General features: G+C 42.2%; 1 protein-coding gene across 1 annotated transcript in view; it reads left to right on the forward strand.

The window, feature by feature from the left end:
- ABCB1 (ATP binding cassette subfamily B member 1) overlaps window positions 1-26,746 on the forward strand; it is a 105,380-nt gene that overhangs the window by 73,052 nt on the left and 5,582 nt on the right. The window contains exons 18-23 of the mRNA XM_027102795.1: window positions 1,638-1,721; window positions 8,424-8,627; window positions 14,449-14,549; window positions 15,806-15,946; window positions 18,608-18,764; window positions 19,256-19,453. Coding sequence (XP_026958596.1) covers window positions 1,638-1,721; window positions 8,424-8,627; window positions 14,449-14,549; window positions 15,806-15,946; window positions 18,608-18,764; window positions 19,256-19,453 — 885 coding nt within the window. The remainder of the gene's footprint in view (window positions 1-1,637; window positions 1,722-8,423; window positions 8,628-14,448; window positions 14,550-15,805; window positions 15,947-18,607; window positions 18,765-19,255; window positions 19,454-26,746) is intronic.

Raw genomic sequence — 26,746 nt, forward strand, 5'->3', positions numbered from 1 at the left:
TCCTGGTCCTCCCACATATCAGTAAACGGCACCTCCATTCTACCCATTGTGCAGGCTAATGACCTTGGAGTCGTCCTCGACTCTAGTTTGTTTAATATTACAACAGCCTCCTAACTGGTCCCGCTGCCTCCATCCTTATCCCAATCCAGTGGGTTCATCGCCCGAGAGCCAGAATCATTCTTCTAAGATAAAAAGTCAAATCACATCCCTCTGCCCCATACCTGCTGAAAGCTACCCATATTGGTCAGGGTAAAATCTGGACTCTTTTTCTTTTTAATGTTTATTTATTTATTTGCTGTATCAGGTATTAGTTGCGGTGCACGGGCTCTAGAGTACCCAGGCCCATTAGTTGAGGCACGGGCTTAGTTGTCCTGCAGCATGTGGGATCTCAGTTCCCTGACCAGGGATTGAACTGGCATCCCCTGCATTGCAAGACCGATTCTTAACCACTGGACCAACAGGGAAGTCCCTGGACTCTTTATTTTCTTTTTTACTGTCCGTGCCGTGCAGCTTATGGGATCTTAGTTCCCTGACCAGGGATTGAATCCGGGCCCTTAGCAGTGAAAGTGTGGAGTCCTAACCACTGGACTGCTAGGGAAGTCCCCAAATCTGGAATCTTTACAGTTACCTATAAGGTCACACACGATGTGGTCCCCACTACCTCTCAGACCTCATCTCCTGTAGTTTCGCCCCCTCTCCCATACACAGTCTACTCTAGACCCATTGGTTCATTGCATGCGGGTATGAGAGGAGTGGGAGAGCCCAGTGAGGACAGAAGTCTCTCCAGAGGAAGAGCTGGCTTTACACATTCCCACAGAGGTGCTTTTAAGACTGGTGGCAGTTATATCTGTCCCTGGTGGCGCAGTGGTTGGGAGTCCGACTGCCGATGCAGGGGACACAGGTTCATGCCCCGGTCCGGGAAGATCCCACATGCCGTGGAGCGGCTGGGCCCGTGAGCCATGGCTGCTGAGCCTGCGCATCCGGAGCCTGTGCTCCGCAACGGGAGAGGCCACAACAGTGAGAGGCCCGCGTAGCGCAAAAAAAAAAAAAAGACTGGTGGCAGCCCTTACAGCTTTCTTGCTTGTATGTGAACAGATCAAATATGCCTTTTCCTCGGGGCCTTTGCACATGCTCTTTCTTCCTTGTCTCAGATATTCTCATCCTTCTCTTCATTCAAGTCTCTGCTCAAATGTCACCTGAAAGAGGACTTCTCTCTCCCCTTCCCAATCTATAAAATAGTGCCTTTCCTCACTTTTTTTTCCTTCCTACCCCAGTCTATTTTTCTTCCTATCATTTATTATCACCTGGCATGGTATATTTTTATCTGTGGTTTCCATCACTAGAATCTGGGCTTCATGAAATCAGCGACTTTGTCTTTTTTGTTCACTGTTGAATAGATCCAACACTTAAAAATTATGTTTGGAACAAAGTAGGCACTCAAAAAGTTGCTTTGACAAATGAAATGGTCTATTTATGACTTTGTCTCTTAAGTCCCTTTCTTGTCTATTCAGTATCAAATCCTGACTGCTTAATGTAGGAGGATAAGTGATAAATGAACCTGACCCTGTCACTGCCTTCTGAGCTGAGGGTCTCAAACATCGGGCTTTAAGATAATGAAATCATTTTCTGTATCACAGGATGTGAGCTGGTTTGACGACCCTAAAAACACCACGGGAGCCTTGACGACCAGGCTGGCCAATGATGCTGCTCAAGTTCAAGGGGTACTGACTGCCTCCTTTCTGCTGTGATTATCCTAATGGGCCATTTTGAATTTCAGCGTGAAACTAATTTTCTCCCTACAGTTAATTCTCATCATTAAGAAAATGTTCAAACTTTAACCTATGCAATATATCAAGTGCCTTATGGCAAAAAATGTTAACTATTTAAATATCATGTACTATATAGTATATAGATAGCTTATAAGCTTTGTTTTGTTATTTGCCATCTTATTCGTGCTATTAACAAAATACATGTGGAAGGATAGTTATTTAGAAAGGGAAGTATTTATCATCATATCATGAAGGTTCAGTCTGTGTTAATGCTTTGCTAACCCCCAGAAAATTATAATAGCTACTGAAAAAAAGAATGTGTGTAGTTGCTGTAAGAAAGTTAAGGGGCACTAAAGTTCAGAGGGGAGCAAAGAAAATCTTAAAAACGCTGAAAGAACAGATGAATGGATAAAGCAGATGTGGCATATATATACAATGGAATATTACTCAGCCATTAAAGGGAACAAAATTGAGTTATTTGTAGTGAGGTGGATGGACCTAGAGTCTGCCATACAGATTTGAAATAAGTCACAAAGAGAAAATCAAATACCATATGCTAACGCATATATATGAAATTTTAAAAAGCGGTACTGATGAACCTAGTGGCGGGGCAGGCATAACGACGCAGACGTAGAGAACGGACTTGAGGGCCTGGGGGTTGGGGAGGGGGAACGGTAAGCCGGGACGAAGTGAGAGAGTGGCATGGACATATATACACTACCAAATGTAAAATAGATAGCTAGTGGGAAGCAGCCGCATAGCACAGGGAGATCAGCTCGGTGCTTTGTGACCACCTAGAGGGGTGGGATAGGGAGGGTGGGAGGAAGATGCAAGAGGGAGGGGATATGGGGATATATGTATACGTATAGCTGATTTACTTTGTTGTACAGCAGGAACTAACACAACATTGTAAAGCATTTATACTCCAATAAAGATGTGAAAAAAAAAAGATTGAAAGAAATGCAGAGAGCATGAAAAAATTGAAACAAGGGTAGAAGGAACAACTTGCTCAGACTATAAAACTTAAAGTCTGCTACTATGTGAATCTCTTTAAGGGATATAACTAGAAACTATTGAACCAGCAGATTTTGATTTGTGGATAAAGTGACAACTTCTCCTTTAACTACAACTGTTTATGACAAAAATCTACAGGATGATGTGGAATTTGGGGGGAAAAAAGCATGTGATCTCTGCCATGTCTTTCCCTCCCTTGAACCTTAGCAATCTTTAGCTTTTAATCTTTCTGTAAGAGTACTATGATTACATTTCTTATAACTAATATATGGGGCTTCTGTAAAAATAAATTAGGTTATGAATGTGGAAGCAGATACAGTTATAAAATCTCAATATAAATACTTAATACTTATATAAGTACTTATATAATACTTAAACAAATCAACAGAAATTGAGGTTTAGCTCAAGCTGTGCAGAATCTAACAGAACAGAACGTACACTGCCTGAAATAACTTGGAACTTCCTAAAAGAGACAACAGCCATGGCCTTCCTGAGCCCTTATGGGATGTCAGATTGTCATAAGAGCTGTGGAAGAAAATGGCAGCAGGATATGGTGGTAGGGGCTTGCTGGTTGTCAGGGAAGGAAGGCCGCAATCTCGATGATGCGGCAACATATTCAAGAAGCATGAAGGAGGGAAAGATGCCGGCCCTATAGATGTCTAGGGTGGCACATTCTGAACAGAAGGATCAACAAGTGCAAAGGCCCTGAGGTTGGAGCATTTATTTCTGCAACTGTTCCCCAAAGAGCAAGGAGGATAGTGTGGCTGGAATAAAATGAGTGAAAGGGAAAGTCATATAAGAGTTGAGATCAGCATCATATCTGAAATTATATGAGAAACCATTGTAGGGTTTTGAATATAGGAGGGACATGATCTGAAAGTTTTGTGTTTTTTTTTTGCGGTACGCGGGCCTCTCACTGTTGTGGCCTCTCCCGTTGTGGAGCACAGGCTCCGGACGCACAGGCACAGTGGCCGTGGCTCACGGGCCCAGCCGCTCCGCGGCATGTGGGATCTTCCCAGACCGGGGCACGAAGCCGTGTCCCCTGCATCGGCAGGTGGACTCTCAACCACTGCGCCACCAGGGAAGCCCCATGATCTGAAATTTTTAAAGGCTGCTGTGTGAATAGGCTGAAGGGGTCAGGGAGAGGCAGGGAGTCTATTGCAATCATCCAGGGGAAGGGAAGATAGTGTTTTTGACTAGGAGAGTCATAGTGAAAGTGATAACAAGAAATCAGATTCTGGGTATAGTTTGAAGGCACAGCCAACGGAATTTGTTGGCCGGCTGAATGTGGTATGAGATATTAGAGAAAAGGGATTTAAAGATGACTCCAAAATTTTGGACCTGCACAACTGAAGAAATGGAGTTGCTTTTTAATGAAACCGGGAAGCCTGTTGAAAGAGTTGCGTCTGGGACGTGTTGAGTTTGAGATGCCCACAGTAGACATCCAAGCGGAGATGTCCAGACAGCAGATGGATTTGCAAGTCTGGAGGTTAGCAGGGAAGTCTGGTCTGGAAAAACACATTTGGAGATTTTTCAGCACGTGGGTGGCTTTTAAAGCCATGAGGCAGGAGGAGATAGCCAAGGAAGCGTGGGAGGCCAGAGAAGATGGCAAGGTCTGGGCCCTGAGCTCAGGGCTATGAGATGACCCAGCAAAGAAGAGCAAGCATAAGTGGCCAGTGAGGGAGAAGGGCAGTGTCCAAGGACAACATGAAGAGAGCATTTTAAGGAGGGAGCAGTCTAGGATCTCAAATACTGCTGATAAGCTTGTAAGACGAGCAAACATTGTACAATGCTGTAGCCACCCAGAGGTGCTTATGGTTCGAACAAGGACTGTTTCAGGGGTGCGATGGGAGCAAAAGCCTGATGGGATTGGGTTTACGAGAAAGATGGAAAGAGGATTAGGACACAGTTGGACAAATCATTACAGGATTTTCTGGTAAATGGGGCAGAGAAATGGGTTGGTAGGTGGAGGAGGACGTAAAGTATTACTCTGTTTTATTTTTTATTTAAATTAGCATAAGAATCAACAAGCTTGGGGTTAATCCATTCGGCTGGCTCCCTGGGAGAGCCTTTCCTGGGGATGGTGATCACCGGGGACAAATTGTGTCCTGAAATTTCCTCAGTCATGAATTCCCTAGCTAAACTTTGCTGCCATAACTTTAGTATCCCTTTCACATAGACCTTGTCGTGTGCACTCACGTGCTTTCACCGACACACACGTCCCACATCCCATTTAGCACAGGGGGACACGTCCTGGAGGAAACACACTAATTCAGCCCCTTGCAGCCAAACCCTGAGCAGATGCTGCCTGGACACTGTGCACTGGCAGTCAGGCCTTCATAATTCCTCTAAGTCATGTCTTTCCTTTGTTTGTAGAATTAGTGCTCAGTCCTTCTCCTCTGCGGTGTTGTTCGTGAGGCCCTCGGCCACATCCAGGAACTCCATTCTGCTTAATTGCCTATCTGGGTCAGGTGTCTGCTTCTCGCTTGTTTCCTCCAACTCCCACTTTCATGGCCCCAGTAGCACGGATGACACCTGCACACCTTGTATGAGCCAGCCACTCTGAGTCAGAACTGTTCTCCAGAATGTAAAAGTGGCTAAAAAAGAGACCAGGGAAGAGGAGGCAATCAGATTGGGGAGCATCATTGGAACCAGGGAAGCCCAATATAGCTGTTACCACAAATTGGCTGAGAGAGGACAGGTGAATCCCCTTTATGGGACCAGCTGACCTGTTTATGATAGTGGATACATGTGTTTATGTATATACATTTATACATATATATCCACACATATATATACATACACACGTGTGTGTGTATCTATATCGTAGTAGGAAGTAGTGTAATTTTTATGTATATAAATATCTAAGCCAAGCAGTCCTGTCAAAGATCATTGCCACATAAAACAGGGTGAACTCAAGTCTTTGTGTATATAGTTAGTGATGATGCTTATCTAGGTTAAATTTTTTTCATATTTCACCATCAATGAAACATTTTCTCTGATGTATTTTTGAGCAAGTAGCTTAATTCTGCTAACCGTAAATCAGAAGAAAATATATTTAAATATTTTGCTTATGAAATTGTGGGCTTTTAAATTTAATTTTCCTGTAAGGATTAGAATTCTGAGAAAAAAGCAAATGAGAGCCATATAGAAGTCAAAAGCAGCTATGTATTAAAAAAAATTTTTTTCCCCCCTGGGAGAAGGTATTTGAGGGAAAGATGAAGTTAAATGTTCTTAATTTCAAAAGGAGTTTCAGGAAATAGGCTTTTTTTTTCCTCCAGTAAGCACACATATATTAAAATGGGACTTCAAGCCATACGATGGTGCTTTGAGGAGGAAATAAACAGCCAGAGAGGGGAAAACAGGGAAAGATGGGGAGAAAAATGAGTGGGAGAGCAAGTGTTACAAGTATGTGATAGCACAGTGGGATAAAGCCACTGTGAGGAGAGTCTTAGTGGGTTTCGGGTATTAAAGCGTTTTGTCTTACCTTGCTTCACTCTTGGACTCTGGTTTTGGAGTATTACCTACTCTCATTCTTACTTTCAAAATGAAAATGACTTGGCTACTACTAATAATCCATGCTCTCCCGTGGAGCGTCCTAGAGACACCTTCTCTGTGTGAGGAATAGATGATGGGACAGTGAGTGTCAGTCTTTAAAGATTGGTAACCAGTGCAATGTCCCTGGAAGCATTAAATCACATTGAGCCAAGGGGCTTACTTTCCCTCCAGCTTAAGGTTCTAGGTCTTTTAGATCATCTTTCATGTACACTAAAGAAGAATTTGTCATCTATGATACATTTTACTTATTTCTGTGGCCTTGGCTACCATCCACAGGTGAACATTTATATCTGTGAAACCTTAGGTATTGGGGTAATTCGTCTGCCGTGAACTTGGGGGATGTTCTGAATGCTTCTCTCAGTCAGGTGCTGTGGGAAATGAATTCTGAGTAGGACTTGTACATACTGAGCACAGGAACAGTCTCGATGATCCCTGTGCCACAGACTGACTCCAGGTTGGAATCTTGGACTCTGAGATTGAAGATGTGCAGATACAGAGAGCTGGCTTTGAAGGCCGCTCTACTCTTTGACACCAAGTTTGTCTAAACATCCCTTTATCATAAGCTCAGTGACTGCATCAAATAAAAATAAACGCTCTGTTATTTATGCTGTTTCTTTCAGCCCTGGTGCAGTTCCCTGGTATAGAATTTAATGTGTAGAGTTACTGGTAGTTTACTTTAACAGCATTTTCCCGTAATTACTGGTTTGGTGTTTACATCAACATAGGTGTTGAATGATTTCAGAGGCTCGATATTGAGACACGGGGCTTGTAGAGAATTCTGTCCTAAACATTCAGAGCTGACAGGAGCTTTAGTTATTAATCAATGTACCTGCTCATTTTGGGGTTGGAAAGAATTTGTCCAAAGTCACAGAGGTGGCAGTGACCATTCTAGACTGTCCTGCATCATAATCTTTCCCTGAGACTGGCCCCCCTCAGGCAGAGGACATTTGGGGAGTGGAAAAAACATGGGCCATTTCCAAAAAAGCAGATCCAGGGGCCAGGGCGGGAATTCGGAAAGGCTTGAGGGCATGGGGTGTTTCCAGGGTAAAGGAGAGAAGTATAGAGTAGTGGAGTGAATTGACTTTCTGTTTCGACTTCTGGCTTTTGAGTTGGAAATAACTGCATCCTCCTGAAAATCATGCTTCAGGCCCCCTCTGGCATATAAGCTGAAGGTTCTGATGCCTGCTTAATATTCTAAATTTAAATTCCATAACTTTCAGCTCTGTGGGTACTTTTTGTTTTTTTGTGTGTGGTATGCGGGCCTGTCACCGCTGTGGCCTCTCCCGTTGCTGAGCACAGGCTCCAGACGCGCAGGCCCAGCCTCTCCGCGGCATGTGGGATCTTCCCTCCAGACGCGCAGGCCCAGCCTCTCCGCGGCATGTGGGATCTTCCCGGACCGGGGCACGAACCCGCGTCCCCTGCATGGGCAGGCGGACTCTCAACCACTGCGCCACCAGGGAAGCCCAGCTCTGTGTATTTTTTCTAAACAGTATAAGCATCTGAAATAGGCCAAGAGATGTTGGGTTGGCCAAAAAGTTCATTCAGTTAATGAATACATTGTTCAATAAAGTTCTTCGTGAAAATGAAAAATGTTTTTTATTTTTACTTAAAGCTGAACGAACTTTTTAGCCAACGCAGTGTTTGTATACCCTCAATGACAAATACTGGGCTTAAGTTATGGGTAGTTATGTATCTATCTAACACTGGAAATTTCCAACAGTCCCAGTTGAATATAACTGTCAGACTGTGTTACCCTGCTAATTTGCAGAGTTTGCATTAGGGATCACGGTGTCATTGCTTAATGAAAATTTTCTTGGTATTAAAAAATCAGATGAGAGAGAAATATGTAATTGAACTCTGAATGATTGATCTACTTTTAGTATTTATTCTGGAGTTGTAGAGATCCGCATTTTAGAAACCAAATAGACTTACAAGTAAACCTTTACTTTTTATTTCATAACCGAGGAGATGAGATTTTCACGAAGCGGAATTATCATAATCCTTCAAAAAATATATAAGCATGGATTTTAAAGATAATATGAAAGTGTCTCTCTGACAGTGTTTTGTTTGTTTGTTTTGCAGGCTATAGGTTCCAGGCTTGCTGTAATTACCCAGAATATAGCAAATCTTGGGACAGGCATTGTTATATCCTTAATCTATGGCTGGCAGTTAACACTTTTACTGTTAGCAATTGTACCCATCATTGCAGTAGCAGGAGTTATTGAAATGAAAATGCTGTCTGGACAAGCACTGAAAGATAAGAAAGAACTAGAAGATGCCGGGAAGGTGAGTCAGACGGAGTATAATTGCTGACCTAAGTAGAGTAAAATATTCTAATCAGTGTCATTCTGTTACAAGTACTTCCTGAGCTCCAGGAATGTTTTTATAACCATTCCTCAGAGCGGTCTTATTTGACGCTTGTTCAGCGGTTGAAAACTGAAGAAAAGTAGCAAAACAAATTCTTAGACCCACAGACTGACAACTAATTTTGTCAGGCTTTTCTAGTTTCAGGCGATTATCTTCACACTCCTCCCTCCCTCTTTCTCTGGAGCAAGCAGAAATCCATTGCTTTATTGAGGAAAGGAGGCCCATTTAATTACATATGAGTGGGGGAGATTAAAAAAAATGGGAAAGTCTTAAAGGTATTTATTCTATCTGGCTTAAAGTATTATCATTCTTTCCCTTTCATACACCTCCTCCCTTCATGTTATTTCTGTTTACCCTTACCCTAATACTTTTTTTTTGAGGGGCGGTGTTGTATACTTGTCTGTTGTTGTTGTTGATTTGCATTTTGCATCTCCCTTTATTTTTTAAAGAATTTTTACTTTACAGTGGCGTATCGTTGATTAACAACGTTGTGTCAGTTTCAGGTGTACCGCAAAGCGATTCATTTATACATATACGTGTATGTTTTCTTTCTCAGGTTCTTTTCCCATTTAGGTTATTACAGAGTATTGAGCAGAGTTGTTGTTTTGAACAAATGCTTATATGGCAATGGCTTTACTTCTCAGGGTGACCCTGTGAGGTAGGTTCTATTATAGCTCCTTTTTCAGGTGAGGCTGTCACAGGCAGGTAATGCCACCAATGCCTTAGAGCTCGTGAGTTTAAGTTTCAGAGCCAGGATTCAAACCCAGACAGTCGTGCTCCCAAGTTGTGCCTCTGTTAAGAAACGAAGAGGTCTGCAGATGGCGGGACATAATCTGATATCATGTGATCTGTATCATTGTAGAAATGAGTGGTCAGAACACCCCCAAAACTGGGGCTACCATCTAGGATAGGGATACATCTATCAGTGGACCCTTCAAGGTTCCCAAGAGTCAGGGCAGGGACCCAGGCAGATCCAGTGACCCAGGTGTCTGAGGTACTTTGCCTCTGAACCAGGCAGCTCACGGATACGAGGATGGAGGGGGTCCTGGAGGTCGGTTATTACCACTCACACTTTGTCCTCCACCTCCCTGCCATCTCCTCAGACTTTTTACCCTGTGTCTTTGGGATTCCTTCAGGAAACTCCTCTGGACCAGCTTTAGTGCTTCTCAGTGATTGCCAGTGAGGGAAAGACCTCACGTGAGGTTTCCCTTCAGGCCATCAGAGTCCCGGTTCTTAGGTTCAGCAGGATGGTGCCGGCCCCCAGGTGTCTGGAGTCCATCCTGTGACTAGTCACTTCATTTAATCCTGTACTTTGTTGGTTTCTCCCCTATGGTGTTGACTCTTCCTCTGATGAGAAGATGGAAAAAATGTGTATATAAAGAAAGTGCATTACTCTTTTATAGTGTCATTGTTTACTGAGATGTTCAGAATGTCCCAGAAGAGTCTTAGGTGGTTCGTAGGAAGAAGATGACCGATCGGAAGTTAATTCACTGCAAACCACAGGTTGGCACCTTCGAAGTGGTGCGTCAGGTTTAAGAATCTGGGAGTTCTGTCAGAGGGGACAGGGGAAGGGGTGCAGACGGAAATAGATACATGTGAGTATGGCAGGTTTTCTGGGTAAAGGTTGGGGGTGAGGTGAATGTCCTGCTCCATTGGTGGTTCATGAGAGAGGAAACTGCAGGTAGGGAACGTGGTGGCTGCTGTACCAGCCGGTCCATGAAATAGTAAAAATCAACTCCCACCCGATCACCATTCTCAGGTTACCGTTTATTGCCTGTTTATTGTATACCAGACATCCTGCTAAGAGCTCTACATGCATTACCTCATTTGACACTCTCCATAACCCTTTTGAATTATCCCTGTTAGGTAATAAAACCCAAGGTTCAGAGAAGTCACACACAGCAGCCTAACTGATCTGTCGGCTTTCTATATTCCTCTTACAGAAGGCACACTCCTCTCTTACAAACACAAACAAAATCACGCTAACCTTTAACTCCTGCAGTGGCTTTTTTTTTCACACACACACACTGTATTTTATTTTTACAAGAGATAAATAAACTGACACCAAGCATTGTAAATGGATGACCACAACAAAAGCAACAATGATTGCAATTACCAAACACGAAACACTCTCATACTATGTCATAATATTGACATTCAGTGCAGTCATCCTCCACGGTAACAGCTCCTTTACTTTGCAGTGAAAATTGATTTGTATATTTTTTGCCTCTGAGTCCTTGTGGGATTTTTTTTTTATTCAAACAGAAAGTCACAAAAATTATAATCATCCTCATCAGTTCACTCAGTCCCATGTAATTAATTTTTTTCATCTTGATCTTTTGTTAGCACTTTTATGAATTCATCAGTTTTCCAGTAGAGTTCTGAAAATGCTTATTCATTCATGTCAGCAGTATAGTCAGTTACCAGAAACCTGTACTTGTCAGAGTCTTTTCCTTGAATTCCTTGAAGATGAAACCCTTTTATAGGAACATTTTTGCGAAAGCATCAGAGTACACCCAGAACTGTCTGTATATGACAAAAGACTTAAAAATGACCACGGTTAAAGATTTGATGTAAGTTCATAATAATGCAATTGACAAGGAAATTTAGTTATTCCTGAGATACACATTTTCAAGTAATAACTAGAATTATGCCTTATAACATTATACCAGAACATATAAGATTTTTAGAAATTTCATGTAATGTCTGGAACATTTATATTAACATATTTCCATACAAATAACCCAAAGAAAGTTTAGTATGCGTTGTTTTTTTTGTTTTGTTTGTTTTTTTATACTGCAGGTTCTTATTAGTCATCAGTCTTATCCTCCAGGGGCTTCTGATCACACTTGCAATAAAATCAGCCCTTTAATCCTGGGCATGACTCAGCCCCATGACTTCTCTGATCCTGTCTTGCACTAATGTTTCCCTCACCCACCCAGCTCTGGCCTCATGGGCCTTCTTTCAGTTCCTAGAACACTCTAAGCTGGTTCCCTCTGATCTTCATATCTCAGAATTATTACTCTTCAGAGACGTCTTTCCTGGCACTTGAATTAATCCCTGATACTTCTCAGCACTTTATTTCTTTCCTATTTCTTTATTGATTAATGGTCTGTCTTCCCTACTAAAATGGGGACCAGGACCATAATATCTGTTGGTTTGCCCTTAGAGGGACAGAACAGGCCCAGGATTCCAGAGCAGGATTGTGTGATGTCAGAGCCAGCTGATAACCTCTACCTTGCCTGTGATCTGTGTTCCATCGATTTGTCACATTATTATTGACGAATGAACATTTTTATAGAATAGATGCTTTTTCTTTTTAGAAATAAAAGCTGTAATCAGTTTATTTGAGGGTAGGAAGAGAAGTGTGAGTTTTTTCTAGAAATATATATGTATTTTTTCCTTTCTTAAAAAATTGTTTAGTACATGATGGTTTCTGAGGAAAACTCAGTGCTATTTCCTGTTCTTGAATTACAAGTTCTCTCTCTCGATAGTGGTTACTGAATCTCTATTTAAAAGTCTTGGAGCCACCCCCCCAAAAAAATATATATATAAAAATAAATAAAAAATAAAAGTCTTGGAGCAAATGAAGCTGCAAGAATGCAGAGTACTAATTAATCCTTTTCCTAATTGCTTCATCGTGTGGCAAGATAAAGACAGTTGTTTAGTGATTATATTGTTTTACTGACTTTTCAAGGTCTGTAACTCATAAACTCTCTTCTATTGGGCTGTTCACTCTAAAAAGCAATGACATTTACAAACCAATCACAAACAAAACAGACCTGCCTTAGAAGAATGTGCGCAGAAAATATTTCTTAAAATCATTACACTGAAATTTACAGTACAGTCTGTTTTTCAGCAGACATTGTTATAGTTTGTTGAATTTTCTTACTGATGCAAAAAACCTCTTTGTTTGAAGCCTCATAATTGAAAATATTTCTACCATGGGTCTGAACAAGGATTGTCTTTGGGGGTTTGACTGGAGGTCAATTTTTTCCTCTAACTTTTTGCTTTCTATACTTTTAGCATTTTCTAAAAAGAGTATATACTATTTTTATAATATGTAAAGAATTTTATAAAATATTTTGACATAAATTGAATCTGGACATTTTCCTGTATTGTTAGTAGCTTATGGTAAACATAGTACAATCTTCTTGGCCTGCTGGGTCAGAGTATAATATTTTTAACTTTATTTTTTAAATATCTTTTTGTTTTGAAGATTATGGTATTAATTTTTTTCTTCTAATATTTTTTGCATTAGTCTTTAAAACCAACAATGTCATATCAAATATCCACTATTATCTTTGAAGTTAGGTATTTGTGTAGGATTCAGTAAAGAATAAGTAAGATTTTGGGTTTGTGATTTTTTGTGTGTGTGCTGTAAATCACTCTCATGTAATTGAATGTGTGTGTATGAGAATCAGTTCCGACCAGTGTAGAGGCGAGAGAAAGGAAGAACGTGTTAAACAATAGGGATAATTTCTCTTACTGATTTATAATTTAGACTTATAATTCTAAAAATTATTTCTCTTGGAATTAGAGTTAAGAGGGACTTCAGAGACCCTCTTGTCCATCCTACTCATTTTACAGATGAGGAGAACAAGATAGAAGGGCATTTCAGGGTCTCATGCTGATGCAGGCTGAAATCTCCTTTTGTACGCTGATGTTTCTTGTATTTTCCATAGCTCTTTTACCCAGACTCCAAAAGGTGGTAAAGGATGTATTTGTCCTAGTCAAATAGCCTTGTTGGAAGTTAAATTCAATTAAAATATAGATGGAAACTTTCTGGAAAACCAATTGATAATATGTGCTGTGTTCCTTAAAAGTAGTTTATTCCCTTTGACCTAGTAATTTAACTTTTAAGAACTTCTCCTAAGAAAATAATTATACAAAAAAAAAAAAGAAAAGAATTCAATATGGACAAACGTTTATGTATGAAGATGTTTATCACAGCATTATGTTTCATAAGAATTGAAAGCTCTGTTCAGCAGTAAAGGACTGCTTAGCTGGCTGGGATAGTAAGTGGCCCTTTAAACATCCCGTTGTTAATGTATGTTTAATGACCTTTGAAACGTCTCTTTATTTGTTAAGGTAAAAAAGAAGGCTATGGAGCCAAACATAGAACTTGAGCCCAATTTTGTTAAACAGGTATAGTTTAGAAAATAACAACATGTAAGCTATTATGTAAAATACACCAGTATGTAGCTTTTCATTACCTTCCCTGTCTTTTCAATATTTTCCAAATATTCTTTAGTTGTCTCAAATGACAATTATACAGAGAAAGATATAAACATTATGTTTTATAGGTATTTTAATAATATTATAATTTAATGACATTATAATAACTTTTATATATATAATAATTATAAACTTAAAATGTGACCATCATAGAAGAAAGGGCACTGCAATGGAGATAAAATACAGAGTTCTTAGGTTAATTTTGCTACTGTAAAGCCATGTGGCTTTAGGTAAGGGCCTTCATCTGTTGAAGCTTCAGTTTCTCTTTCTGTAGAGGGGAGTTTGAATTAGCCCATCTTCCTTCCAGACCTAAATCTCGATTTGATAAGTCACTTGGTATCCTTTTCTATAGCAGAGATGCTCAGGAGTCATAATAAATATTATTTAATATGTAAATAATACTTATTAATAAAGTTAATTTTATGAATCTCTTATATGGAATTCAAACTAATTGCCACTGTTGGCCTTGGTGCCTTTAGTAACGGGACATTCTCTGTTACAGATTGCCACGGAAGCAATAGAAAACTTCCGAACTGTTGTTTCTTTGACTCGGGAGGAGAAGTTTGAATATATGTATGCCCTGAGTTTGCAGGTACCATACAGGTAATAACCACTGAAGAGTGGGAGGGGAGTATGGGAAGTTTTTCAATCACCAGATTTGTTTTCAGGAAGATTGCTTTGGCCAGAAGGTAGGGAACAAGTGGAGAGACTTCTAGAAGGGAACCCATTGGGAAGCAATTATAATTAATCCAAGAGAGGAATCACAAGACCTGACCTAAGGCAGGGACATCTCTGAGGCAGAGCCTGTAAGAGCAGATAACTGAGGGGAGGGGAGGGAGAGAGGATGTTGAGAATGACTCTGATGCTAGCTACATTTGCATGACGATGCTATTATATGTTCCCACTGGGAATGAGTTTTTTGTGGAACATGAAATTTGAGGTATCTGTGGAGCCTGAGGGGGTGGTCTTCCTGGGTACACCCTTCCTTCTTCTCTTTACCCTTCTCTCGTGCAGACCTTCTGTTCTTCCTTTAATGAACTCACAGTGAGGGCTCTAAAAAGTGATGTGAACATAAGCACTGAGTCTCTGAGTCTCCTTTCTTCTTTTATCAGTGGGTTTTCAAAGTTTTCAAAATGAGAGTAGAGTCTTTTTTTATGAAAAAAATTCACTTGAAATCCCAATATATGAAACAGATAAAAGCAGAAGTTGATCTGATTAAAGCAGGAGTAGGCAACCCACTCACCAGCCTCTCGCACCTCCACATCGCCCAGTTCCATGTGGATCAGAGAATCCACGTGTTAACTCCTTTGCAGAGCCTTCTCTAACTCCCCTAGAGGCTTAGTGCTTCTCCTTTCTTCCTTTAACACATGATTCATAAGGTACTTCCATTGCATAAATAACAATCCAACTTGACTCCTGGATCCCCAAGGGCAAGAACATGCCTGGTTCCTTTGTGTTGGCCCTTCATGGTCCCTCGAGCTTGTGGTTTTGGGTCAACGTGTGTTGAACGAATGTTTACTGTAGAGTACGTACGTATTATATGTCCATGGGTGGGGGAAAGGGAAGGAATTTATTAATCGCTAACAAACTCTTCTTGTTGCCTTTGGCTTATTTTAACTTGACCTTAATGCTTTGAGGTGTGGTTACTTCTCCATTAAAGATGAAGACACTGAGGTTCAGAGACAAGGTATTTTCCTAAATTCTCACAAGTGGTGATGTGAGGACCAAACTTAGTGTTTTGGAGACGAAACCCATTTTTGTCTGCTACACCTTCATACCCCACTGCTAACCCATGAAAGGTTACGTTGTAAGGACTGAGAATTGAAAGTCAAGTAAGTTTCAGAATGTCTTCTTTTCAGAAACTCTTTGAGGAAAGCACACATCTTTGGAATCACGTTTTCCATCACCCAGGCAATGATGTATTTTTCTTACGCTGGCTGTTTCCGTTTTGGCGCCTACCTGGTGGCACATGGCATCATAGACTTTCAGGATGTTCTCTTGTAAGTATGGGGGTCGTCTTTACAGTTAACTCTAGGAATCAAACCAAGGCGCACATTTCATGCCTGGATAGAAAAGCTTACTGTGAAGCTTCATGAAGAGATTTTGGTGATTCAGAAGATGGCATTTTGCCTCTGAATCTCCGTGTATTATCCTGGAAGCATCTCATTTCATTTGGGGAATCTGTGTCTGCCCTTCTCCCCGATGCTGACTCACACATTTGACCTTCTTGAATCCATGGCTAGCTGGGGTGGTGATTCAATGAGGAGTTTCCAGAAGGCCTGGGTGTTTTGGGAAGAAGCCTAACCCAGGGCCAAGTACCTGGTTCCTTTTAAAGGATTCTAAACAGGGCGGCCAAAGAATGAGTGTGGAGCACTGAGTTCTGAGAGCCCCGGAAGATTCCAGGATAAATTTGCTTTCTTTCATAAGAGAAAAGCAGTTAGAAGGTAAGAGCTGGAGAAATGCAGAAATGACAAAGGAAGCTCGATTGGAGTATCTGCCCCATCACTGTGAATGCAGACAGTTGTACCTCAGTCAGGAGAAGAGAGACCTGGACTTAACTAATATTTCTAAAATACTAAAATATGCAGTTTGGTAGTGAAAAACACGTGTAATTTTTCCGAGTGTCTAGGTTTGGTGATGGCTCAGCTGCCCTTTGATACCGTAATTAGTGGTGATACAGTTTTACATTTAAAGCAGCATCATTGAAGCCTGGGAATATGTGTTAGTGTAATATTTCCATCCTATTTAGACATTGACTTGTGCGTGCATGACAGTTTTCTCAGGATGACTCCACCAGAAGATTTAAAATTTCCACTCAACATCTTTCTGATAATTGATATGCAGGTGCTATTTATAACTATAACCAAAAGATCAAAACCAGGCACCATTGGCATCGGTGCTTTGATGAGATAATTATCTGATATATCGCTTTACTCTGAGGTTAAGGTATTCAATTGATGGAAATTGCTGACTCTTGGACGTTCAGATTCGGAAAATCCATCTTCCAAGTAAGGAATAGGGGAGAGCTGGCTGAAGAGCAGTCCATTTTAAACAGATTCCACAGGTCTAAATGATAACAAGACCAAGATGAACCATCTGTGTGATTTATGTAGAGCTATTAAAAAGAAAAAAACACTGTGTGCTACATTAACTCAGGAATAGAGGCCAAAGGAATGGACCTGATGGACTCATGGCATTATTCTGGGAGATTCCTAATATTATACTCACTGTTTAAAAAGGCTTTTTTTTTTTTTTTTTTTTTTGGGGCTCCGGGCCTCTCCCTGCTGTGGCCTCTCCCGTTGCGGAGCACAGGCTCCGGACGCGCAGGCTCAGCAGCCATGGCTCACGGGCCCAGCCGATCTGAGGCATGTGGGATCTTCCCGGAGCAGGGCACGAACCCATGTCCCCTGCATTGGCAGGCGGACTCTCAGCCACTGCACCACCAGGGAAGCCCTAAAAAGGCATTTTGATAAATGTGTCCAGAGAAGGGCGGCTGAAATGTTGAAAATGAAGGGACTTACCAAAGATGCAAAGGGTTTTGAAAATAATATTCCAATACTTTGAAGGGATGTATTATGCAAAAGGATGTACGTTTTTCTTGGTTTGAAAAGGAACTTTTTAACAATAGACTTCCTCAATCAAACTTCCTCCGTCCTAAAACCAAGGATGGAAGCTAGCTTAGGGGATGTGCCCTGGCACAAGCATTGAGAGCTGGACTTGACATTCTGTGAAGTCCTTCCCAACTTTAAGCTGCTATGACTCCCATGTCATAGATTAAGAACGCCGATGCAGGGAATTCCCTGGCGGCCCAGTGGTTAGGAGCTGGCGCTTTCAGTGTGGTGGCCTGGGTTCGATCCCTGGTGGGGGAACTAAGAACCTGCAAGGCGTGGGGCATGGCCAAAAAAAAAAAAAGAATGTCGATGCGTCTTGCAAGCAGCGTGATGGCTGGCTCTTTAAGGAACTCTCTGCGGTACAGTTCACAGGTTTTCTAAGAATCTGATGTAATCCAGCAGAACGCCTATATCCGTTATTGATTGCCACAAATAACGCTACATGACAACCACCCACTATCCCCCAGTGACACACGATAATAAACATTTATTTTTGCCCTTAAGTTTGGGGGTTAGCTGGGCAGTTCTGCTGATCTGGGCATAGTGGATCTCAGCTGGGCTCGCTCTTGTGTGCAATGGGTAACAGGCTGGTTGGCTGGGGCCCACGGCACTCTTCTGTCTGTGCCTTGTCCTCCAGCAGCTAGGTGGGCTTGTGGTAGTGGCAGGGAGAGAGAGAAACATGCACGGCCCCCTGAGTCATAGGCTTGGACCTGGCAACAGTCACTTCCTCCACATCCTGTTGGCTAAAGCAAATTCCAAGGCCAACCCAGATTCAAAGGGTAGGAAAACAAATTCTCCTTCTTCAGTGGAGGAGCTGCAAAGTCACTTACAAGAATGTGAGGACACAGAGAGAGATGAAACATGGGGTCAATTTACAATCAGTCAGTTATACCGATATGAACTTATAAGGAAAAGTGTTTGGTTTTTTTTTTGAAACTTTTTGACTAACGTGTTGTGACTGTTTGAGACAGTGCTCTCTGGGTGTAGGAGCGTCACCTTTCTAGCATTGCAGTCCTAACTCTTTGCACATTTTGCCTTTGTCGTTGGCAGAGTGTTCTCAGCCATTGTCTTTGGCGCGATGGCTGTGGGTCAGGTCAGTTCATTTGCTCCTGACTATGCCAAGGCCAAAGTGTCAGCAGCCCACGTCATCATGATCATTGAAAAAGCCCCTGTGATCGACAGCTACAGCACGGAAGGCCTAAAGCCGGTCAGTTTGATGTTTTGATTATGTGATCTGCTCCTAACTGATGAATTTTAGTATTCTAAGTGGAAGTTTAATAAAATCTGTGCTTTTTTTATTTGGTGGTAATAAAATGAAAGTTTCTCTGTCCTTTTAGTTCCTTTTAGTAAATGCTGATAATACAAGTTAACGTCTAGTACTTTTGTAGAACAAAGCCACACGGATGTAGAAATACTGCCCATTTTATACACAACTCCTGCTAATCAGGTTTTATTATATGTAGGTGACCCTATTCTTGGGGAACAGATTTGAGTTTTCACATTTGTATTGTGTGAATGAGACATGCTATGAAAACACTGACCCTTTTAGATCTTATGTATTACATTTTAGCAGTTACAAATGAAGCCTGACTGTAGTACAAGTTCACTACCTTCTGATACCTAGCGGTAGAGAGGGTTGGCTATTGTGAATTTTCAGGATTGCAGCAATCAAATTTACTGTTATTGTTCTGATTTTAGAATACAGTGGAAGGAAATGTGACATTTAATGAAGTCGTGTTCAACTATCCCACTCGACCAGACATCCCAGTGCTTCAGGGGCTGAGCCTCGAGGTGAAGAAGGGCCAGACGCTGGCCCTGGTGGGCAGCAGCGGCTGTGGGAAAAGCACGGTGGTCCAGCTCCTGGAGCGGTTCTACGACCCCTTGGCTGGAACAGTGGTGAGCACACTTTTTTTTCTTCTTTTTAAAAAAAATTTATTGGAGTAGAGTTGATTTACAGTATTGTAAATCACTCAGCAAAGTGATTGAGTTATATATATATACATATATTCATTCATTTTCAGATTCTTTACCTGTATAGGTTATTACAGAATACTGAGTAGAGTTCCCTATACTATAGGGAGCATATACAGTAGGTCCTTGTTGGTTATCTATTTTATATGTAGTAGTGTGTGTATGTTAATCCCGGGCTCATAATTTATTCCTCCCTGCCATGTTTCCCCTTTGGTAACCCTAAGTTTGCTTTCTATGTCTGTGAGTCTATTTCTGTTTTGTAAATAAGTTCATTTGTATTATTTTTTGAGATTGCACATATAAGTGATATTATATGATATTTGTCTTTCTCTGTCTGACTTCACTTAGTGTCATAATCTCTAGGTCTGAGCACACTTTCTTATTTAGCTCATTACAATTTTTTCATCTTCTAAATGCCTAGATGTATTTTTTTTCAGTTTTTTTTTTTTTTTTTTTTTTTGATGTGGACTCTTTTCAAAGTCTTTATTGAATTTGTTGCAATATTATCTCTGTTCCATGCTTTGGCCTTTTGGCCGTGTGGCATGTGGGATCCCAGCTCCCCGACCAGGGATCGAACCCGCACTGGAAGGCAAGGTGTCAACCACTGGACTGCCAGGGAAACCCCTGCCTAGATGTATTTAATTCTCAACTATAAGCCGTGGCTTTAGAAACTTTTAAACAGTGGTCCCACTTAAAGTCTGACATCCTAGATATAGTCTCCAAGCTGTGTCCACTGCCCCAGCCAACTTCTCCAGCCTTTCCCTCAACCCTGCTACTCTACCTTCCTCTGCAAGCAGCCTTTTTACCAGCCATCCCCCTTCCCTTGGTTAGGTCTCAGTTTACATGAGCAGATGCAGGAAAAAAAGCCAGAAAGACAGAGGAGAGGTGCTGAGAGAGACTAGTAAGATGGAAGCCAGGGATGGGAAGGGTTTCAACAAGGAGAAGGTAGTCGGCACTGACAAATGCCGTGGAGAGATGGGGTAAGACGGAGACTGAAAACACATGGGAGGATTTGGCAATGAATGGGCTGCTTCTGACATTTCACAGTCTTCTTAGTGAAGTGATGGTGGTAGGAAACAGTTGAGCATGGCTGAGGTGTGGTCAGGAGGGGAAATGGAGACTGAGCGAAGTGTAGACTAGCTAGAAGATCAAAGGAGAAGGAAAGGAAAATAAGAGTGGAGAGGCAGAGCCCAGGGAAGATGTTTAGCATGGGGAATCTTGAACATTTTTATGGCTGAGGATGAGATAAAACCATTGATGGAGAGAGGGAATTCAAACATCTTCTAAGGAAAAAGAAAAAAAGCGAGATCAACAAATTTGGGAAACAGATAAAGAACATAGAGGGATTCTCCTTTGTTTCCTGAACTAAAAGAGTAAGTGAAGGGTCAGATTTATTCATGCAACGTTCAATAAACTGTCAGTGAGTTCGTGTCAGGGACTGTCTTAGGTACTGGGAATGACATAGGAGTCTTGAAGGGAGTAGTGACATTTTATTACTGTTATGATTTTTTGGCCGTGCTGCACAGCTTGTGGGATCTTAGTTCCCCAACGAGGGGACTCTGCTGCTTGCAGAGGAAGGTAGAGTAGCAGGGTTGAGGGAAAGGCTGGAGAATACGGGCCATGGCAGTGAAAGCGCGAAGTCCTAACCACTGGACCGCCAGGGAACTCCCGGGAGTAGTGGATTTTTTTTTTTTTTTTTTGCGGTACGCGGGCCTCTCACTGTTGCGGCCTCTCCCCTTGCGGAGCACAGGCTCCGGACGTGCTCAGCGGCCATGGCTCACGGGCCCAGCCGCTCCGCGGCACGTGGGATCTTCCCGGACCGCAGCAGGACCCTGTGTCCCCTGCATCGGCAGGCGGACTCTCAACCACTGCGCCACCAGGGAATCCCGAGTAGTGGATTTTTAAATGACTATAATGGGGACTAGGAAAAGAATCAAACTAGGTAGGAATGGAATTCAGAGGAAAACATTTTCATTATGTAGGCACTGAGTTACTGGTCAAACTCAGAGGTGATATTCAAAATATTCAACAACTGGAATGGGCTTGGGCACTGTCCATCCAGGCCAGTGGATATACTACTTTGTATAGTCAGACCGATGCTTGCCAGCTCTATATGGGCCCTACTTGCGTTAATGATTGATGTGAAAATAGAATTTTCATCCTGTAGGCCAGGGCCCTTTTCACTTCCCCACGGTAGTCACCGTTATCATAAATATTTCTTATTGTATTCACAGACAGTTATGCCTTTACTCAGTCCATTCTTTGACAGTTGTGGAAACTTTGTTCCTCAAGCTTTGTTCCTTATTTGTACTACCTTGTTTTATATCTTCTGTGAATTCTGACTTCATGCTTCAATTTTGTGGTTAAAGTTTGGGCAGAGAACTCTCAATGAAAACCTTGCTGACACAGGAAGCAATCAGAGGAGGAAATTTTAGCTCTCAGACACTGATCGTGGTCCTTAAGAGACATTTCTTAAGCAGTGTGTTAAATGTTGAGCTCTAATGAGTTACAGGGGATGGTGTCTGTCCTCAAAGATTTCAACTGAAGAGATGGGACATATCCTTCCATGAGTTCATTAAAGAAGATAGGCCTAGAGCTAGTTCTTAAGGGATAATTAAAGCTGGTTGCGTAAAGCTGTAAGGGTGAGCAATCAAGGCATCGTTCGATGAAAGGGATGACGTGAGCTGTGGCTGATGACTGATTTGTTCCCAATGCGGCATATAGGCCAGTTTGGCTGAAATAGCAGATTTAATTAGAGTCATGGTTCTCAAACTTTTTTGATGATAACCCACCTAGGAAAGACCAAAAGAATTCCCCCCCCACCACCCTTACTACAGTCACTGTAGTGGGAAAAAACACTTGGCGTTAATAGTGTTGGAGTTGAAAACAACAATGGTAAACATACGTGCAGTAATTAGACAAGAAGAAAGTAAAGAAATGAATGATTATTCTCCGTGTTCATAGGCACAAGGGGAGCGAAATTTAAAACATGGACCGTATCAGTTATGGTTCAGTGTAGGAAACAGAAGCTGCTCTAGGTATTTCACGCAGATACATATTCAGTAAGGGGCATTCGGTGCTTATAGAATCACCGGAAGGGCTGGAAGAGTGGAAGTAAAAGTCAAAGTCAGCACTCCCAACATTCAAATCACAGCATCTCAGCTGGAGTCCTGTGGCCAGGAGGTTGTACGAAATGATGCCAGTGTCACAGCTGCTCCAAACCTGAAGACACAAGACCAGTGTCTGGGTGTTGTAAAAACTCCCGTCTGCCAAAACACAGGTGTTAGTTTACCACGGCCTCTGTCTCCCAGATTTTGCACACTGCATCTCACCGGTAGAACCTCAGTTACTTCTAGAACCAGGAGCGAGCCTGGGAAACAGTTATTAGTCCTCCACTCCCTTGATATGTGGAAGGACAGACACAGAAGAATATGGAAGTGAATGCTGAGTGTATAGGACAGTAACCATCTCAAGACAACACCGATCATGCCCTGAAAACAAAGTGTCCTCTTCCATTGCAGGGAGTACGGTGATCTGCTCCTGTGCATTTACACTAGAGCTTCGAAATACTGCCAAGTGCTCCACAGCAGGCAGACCTCTTAGTGGAAGTGCCCTCGATACACATTAGTAAATGTGCCAGGTTTTGTTTATGAATGTCAGTTAGTGACCCTGAATAACTCAGTTAATAGGTTATTAGTTCTTTCTTTTTTCTTTTTTTTTTTTTTTTTTTTGCCACACCTCGTGGCATGCAGGATCTTAGTTCCCCCACCAGGGATTGAACCCACACCCCTTGCAGTGGAAGCTTGGAGTCTTTTTTTAAAAATATTTATTTATTTATTTATTTGGTTGGTTGCACCGGGTCTTCGTTGTGGCAGGTGGGCTCCTTAACTGCAGCTTGCCAGCTCCTTAGTTGCAGCATGCAGTCTTCTTAGTTGTGGCATGTGGGCTCCTGAGTTGTGGCAGGCCAGCTCCTTAGTTGTGGCATGCATGTGGGATTTAGTTCCCTGACCAGGGATCGAACCCAGGCCCCCTGCATTGGGAGCTTGGAGGTCTTATCCACTGTGCCACCAGGGAAGTCCCAAAGCGCATGGAGTCTTAACTGCTGGACCGCCAGGGAAGTCCTATGATTAGTTCTTGTTGCCATAAAAAATGAGTCTATGCATTTGAGCATCATTTGATCATAATGATCATTTGAAGCAAGGACTTGACCCTGAGGAGGTCGGGAAATCCTCATGACCATCAACGAGCCTCGAATCACACTCTGAGAAACATTGACCTGAGCAGAGGTTCTCAAGTTGGCGTGGATCATAATGGCCTAGAGAGCTACTAGAGAACACAGCCACCCCGGCTCATTTATGAAGGTCAGGACCTAGCCTTTTCATTTTTATGATTTTTCCCAGGTGACTCTGATGCCAACCAGAGGTGGAGAACCTCTGAACTGATAACTTTAAAAGGTTGAGATCAAATTGTGGCAAGTCTTGCAAAACCAAGCTATGGAATTGTTCAGAGAGTGGAGTTTCCAGGTTTGGTGGGGCCTGAAAGTTATACAATTTCAGGGACTCTACTTGAAAGAATACAAAGTTATGAACACACAATTAGATATGAAAGTGAATATTTCCTTCAAATGAGAAAAATTCACAACAAAATATTGAAACCTTAAAGATTCTGGTCCCTCTCCTTTTTAGGCAGGTTATCCTAAATGCTCACCCAGAAGACCTGGGCTCCCTTCCATCCAGAACACCGTTCAACTCCCAGCATTTGCCTGCAAATGGGCGTCCTTGAATCTTAAGTTCATTAGCTTCACTGAGACTCACTCTGGTTTGAGTCTTCCCCTGACCTATCCTTTCTTCCCTTGCCGGCCCATGCTATGCGCTGCCACCAGAGTCCTCTCTCCCCCTTAGGACACAGCAGCCTGTTGTCTGGGTATTACCCAGTGGGTGCCGGGGCTAAGATGGAGACATTGCTCTTTTGAGGGAAGACAGAAAGTATTTTTCAATTCTGAGACACTGTGTTGCTAAAATGCAACCTGTAGTGTGTAGGTCCGATCCGAGCTCCCTCAGTCACTAAGAGTGTGACCTTGCACAAGTGACTTAACTCTGCTCATGTCCTCATCGGTAAAATGGGGATTAAACTCGCATCTACCTCGCGAGCGTTGTCGTGAATATTAAACGAGAGAGGGCATGAGGTGTGCTTATAACAGGACCTATAATATAGTCGATGCTCAATATTTTATCTATGATTACCATTTCAGAGTCAATACATACAGCAGGATAATACATATTTCACATTTGATTGTGCTACTGAAATCAGGTAGTAGATTTAAGTTTAGAATAGAGATAGCTCGTCATTTGAATTTAGCCTTTCATTGTTTTTGTTTATTTATTTGTTTTTTGGCCTTCCATTGTTATTGTCAGTGTGTTATTGTCAGTGTGTTACTTTAAGTTTTTATTTAGGCCAGCATCTTTTTTTTTTTTTTTTTTATCCCGCCGTGCCACACAGCATGTGGGATCTTAGTTCCCCAACCAGGGATCAAACCTACAGCCCCTGCATTGGAAGTGCAGAGTCTTAACCACTGGGCCGCCAGGGAAGTCCCAGGACCAGTATCTTCTGAGCAGTGTTCACTGACGCCCTGGACTTCCTTGGTCTTCCCTCAGAGGGCCATCTGCCGCAGCCAAAGAAGCTCTGCGTTGATCTTTTTATATTTGGTCTTCTAAACGTGTTTCCCCTAAGGAAAGGATTCTTTAGCAAACACAGGTTTTAAATAGTTTGTAGTTGCTGTGTGTAGCATGGGGCTGAGGAGGCCCAAACGTCTTCTTGTATGCAGTGTGATGGAGAAGCTCATGAAAACTTGCTGGGATCAGTCATATTTGTCTGACTGTATTTGTTTGATGGTGTCTATTTTTTCTCCCAGGGGTATAAGCCTGGAAAAAAGTTTTTTAAAAAACTACTCTTTCTTTCCTCAGATTTCCGTTTTTCACACTGTTCCATCTAACAAGATCTGCTGTTTCGCCACATACTTGTATGGTTTTTCCTGCCTCTCTTCACTCTCTACTTTCCACCTTCACTTAACACTGTGAGGAAGCCTGGAGCATAGATGCTTGGAATAGTCTCCATGGCAACTGGGCTTGGTACTAATGAGGTCATGGGTGTGTTTTCCATCCATCCTTGCACCTGCCAGCTTCACAAACAGAAGCTGTCTTCCTGCAGCAAAGACTGTACCCTACCCCTGGCCAGCTGTCTCCCAGAGGCACCCAGCCAGGTACACGGGATTCAAAGTGTATATATAGCTCAGGACATACTCATCACCACTATTATAAACGCTCAAAGCTGAGTCACTGGTGTCTTCTTCAGGGAGGATGAACAGCTCTCACTTGAATGCCAGCGTTCTCTTGCAAAGTAGGTCTTCGGGGCAGACACATCTGCATCAGAGAGCAAGGATTATTATCGGCCAGGCTGTATGGGTACGCCCCAGGCTTCTGCAGGATAATCCAAGGGGAGACAGGTCACTAGAGAAAGGGCAGCCTCTCCCTCCAGCTCCTTTGGGTCAGATCCAAATCGCAGACAGTCCTTCACATACCGTGTGCCCAGCAGTGTGCTCAGTAGGGTTCATACATGACTTCATTTAATCCTCAATTCTTTGACTTTAGGAATTATCATTCCCAGTTTACAAAGAAACTAAGAGACATTAATTCACATTCCTAAGATCAACAACGATTTAGAGATATAACAGCCACCTTCCGACGCTCAATTCTGTTTCATTTAAGTCCTCAAAAACTTGATCCTAACTAACAGGTCAGATCAGAAACGTGACCTACAAACCTATTCTACGGTATAGCAGTTAGTTATTTCCAATCTAATGGTGGCTACTTTTCCTGTGAAAAATCAGTGCATAAGAATAAGGATGTCAGAATACATCCCAGAATTAGAATGCATTTTATTAGTTTCCTGTGGCAGCTATAACAAATGACAGCAAATTTAGTGGGATGAAACGACACAGATTTATCTTAAAAATTCTGGAGGTCATGTGTCCGAAGTGGATCTCACTGGGCTGAAGTCACGGTGTCAGCAGGGCTCTGTGCCTTCTGAAGGCTCTAGGGGAGAATCTGCTTTCTTACCTTTTCTAGCCTGTGGCCCCTTCCTGCATCTTCAAAGCCGGCAGTGACCGGTTGAGTCTTCCTCATATTGCTCCACTGTGATACACACTCTCCTGCCCCCCTC

Source organism: Aethalodelphis obliquidens, unplaced genomic scaffold (genome assembly GCF_003676395.1).
Source record: "Aethalodelphis obliquidens isolate GAN/ISIS:26980383/991018 unplaced genomic scaffold, ASM367639v1 scaffold5, whole genome shotgun sequence".
In the NCBI taxonomy this organism is placed as follows: Eukaryota; Metazoa; Chordata; class Mammalia; order Artiodactyla; family Delphinidae; genus Aethalodelphis; species Aethalodelphis obliquidens.